The 1,936-nt window shown below is 47.2% G+C and overlaps 1 protein-coding gene across 1 annotated transcript; it reads left to right on the top strand.

Moving 5' to 3' along the window:
- Positions 1-276: 276 nt before the first annotated feature.
- LOC311191118 (olfactory receptor 5J3-like) lies at positions 277-1,212 on the top strand (the record flags this gene model as incomplete). Its single annotated transcript, XM_084263216.1, has 1 exon — positions 277-1,212. One exon carries the CDS (start codon positions 277-279, stop codon positions 1,210-1,212), a length of 936 nt encoding a protein of 311 aa, XP_084119342.1.
- Positions 1,213-1,936: the final 724 nt, after the last annotated feature.

Here is a 1,936-nt window from a genome sequence, read left to right on the forward strand (position 1 = left end):
CCTTGTTTAGATATGGGACTTGGAACTGGAAGGGAATCAGAGGTCAAAGGACAGGTTGTGACAAACTGCTTTCTTCTAAGAACTGGTGATAATTCCTCCCGAGTTGGCACTGCCATTGCAAGAAAAAAAACCAGCAGTTTTTACTCTTTTTTCTTGCAATGGGAGAATTAAATTCAAATACAATGTCAGCTTTTTATATCGATATTTATAAAGTGGAAATTACATCAGGAATTTTTTCATCCTCTTCCTTCCGTGTCTGTCTGCAGTGATGTACAAATGGCTCTTGAGAACTGCACTGAGGTGACCCAGTTCATATTCTTGGGACTCACAGAGCACCCACAACTGAAGCCTGTACTCTTCGTGCTCTTTCTGAGCAGCTATGCCCTGACGCTAGTGGGGAACCTCAGCCTGATCACTCTTATCAGGGTCAGTTGCCAGCTTCACACCCCCATGTACTTTTTCCTCAGTAACTTGTCTTTCCTAGATATTTGCTACTCCTCTACCATCAGCCCCAAAATGCTGCTGGACTTTCCAACAAAAACCAAAACCATTTCTTTTGCTGGCTGCTTCACACAGTTTTATTTCTATGCTGTTTTTGCCACAGCAGAGATTTACCTGCTGGCTGCCATGGCCTATGACCGGTATGTGGCCATCTCCAAGCCCCTGCTCTACGAGGTTGTCATGTCTCCTGGCGTCTGCACAGGCCTGGTCATTGTGTCTTACCTTGCAGGGTTGCTGAATGCCATCGTGCACACAGGTGCCCTGCTCCATCTGTCCTTCTGCAGCTCCCCTGTCATCAACAACTTCTACTGTGATGGGCCACCACTGTTTGTTGTTGCCTCCACTGACACCTACCTCAACGAGGTTTTAGTGTTTGTGTTTGTGGGTTTCAACATGATGGCCACCAACCTGTTCATCCTCACCTCCTATGCCTGCATCATGGTGGCTGTGGGCAGGATAGGCTCTGCTGCAGGCAGGCGCAAGGCCTGCTCCACCTGCGCCTCCCACCTGGCAGCCGTTGTCATTTTCTATGTGTCTGCTACTTTTAATTACATGCAACACAGCTCATCAGACTCGCTGCACAGCAAGAAGATTGCGTCCGTCTTTTACACCGTTGTAGTCCCCATGCTGAACCCCGTGATTTACAGCCTGAGAAACAAGGAGGTGAAGAATGCCCTAAGCAGTTTTATCAGGAGGAAAATGCACTTCTGAAAGACAATCTCAGGTTATATTGCTTACCTTTTTTTTCCCCTCAAAGGAGAATGTTTCATGCAGGTCTCTGTTGCCTCTAAAACCATTGGGCGTCTCATATGCTGGGGTTAGAAAGCTAATTATTCTGCTCTAAAACTATGCCTGCTAACATAGCTGTATGGGTCTTCTCTCAAGTACAAACTTCTCGCCCAGCTGTTCTACCTCCAGTGCAATAATCAGAATCACAGGATTGTATGTGTTGGAAGGGACCTCCAGAGCTTGAGTCCAACCCCCTGTAGACACGTTTTCTCATCTTGAAGAGTCCTCTGTGGTTCCTGGGCAAATGACTGGACAGATTCGGTGGCACATGTTCTTCCTGACCATCTCCAGCATGTCCCATCACCTCACAACATCTTATAGTGTCCTATATAAAAATCCACATGGGTTTCCAAAGCAGCTTGACTTACTGGTTGTCCTTCACTTGCAATTGAGACTGTTAAATTAAACAAATCTGAGATCCCAAATAGGATTTATTTTGTGACCTCACTTAACCCGTTTCCTTTGTAGATAGGTGCTCATAGAATCACAGAGTTGTAGAGGTTGGAAGGGACCTCCAGAGCTCATTGAGTCCAACCCGCCTGCCAAAGCAGGGTCCCTAGGACAGGTCGCACAGGTTGGTGTCCAGACGGGGCTGGAATATCTCCAGTGAAGGAGACTCCACACCCCCTGGGCATCCTGTCCCAGG

The sequence above is a fragment of the Gallinula chloropus genome (assembly GCF_964237585.1).
Source record: "Gallinula chloropus genome assembly, chromosome: 4".
NCBI classification, from domain to species: Eukaryota; Metazoa; Chordata; class Aves; order Gruiformes; family Rallidae; genus Gallinula; species Gallinula chloropus.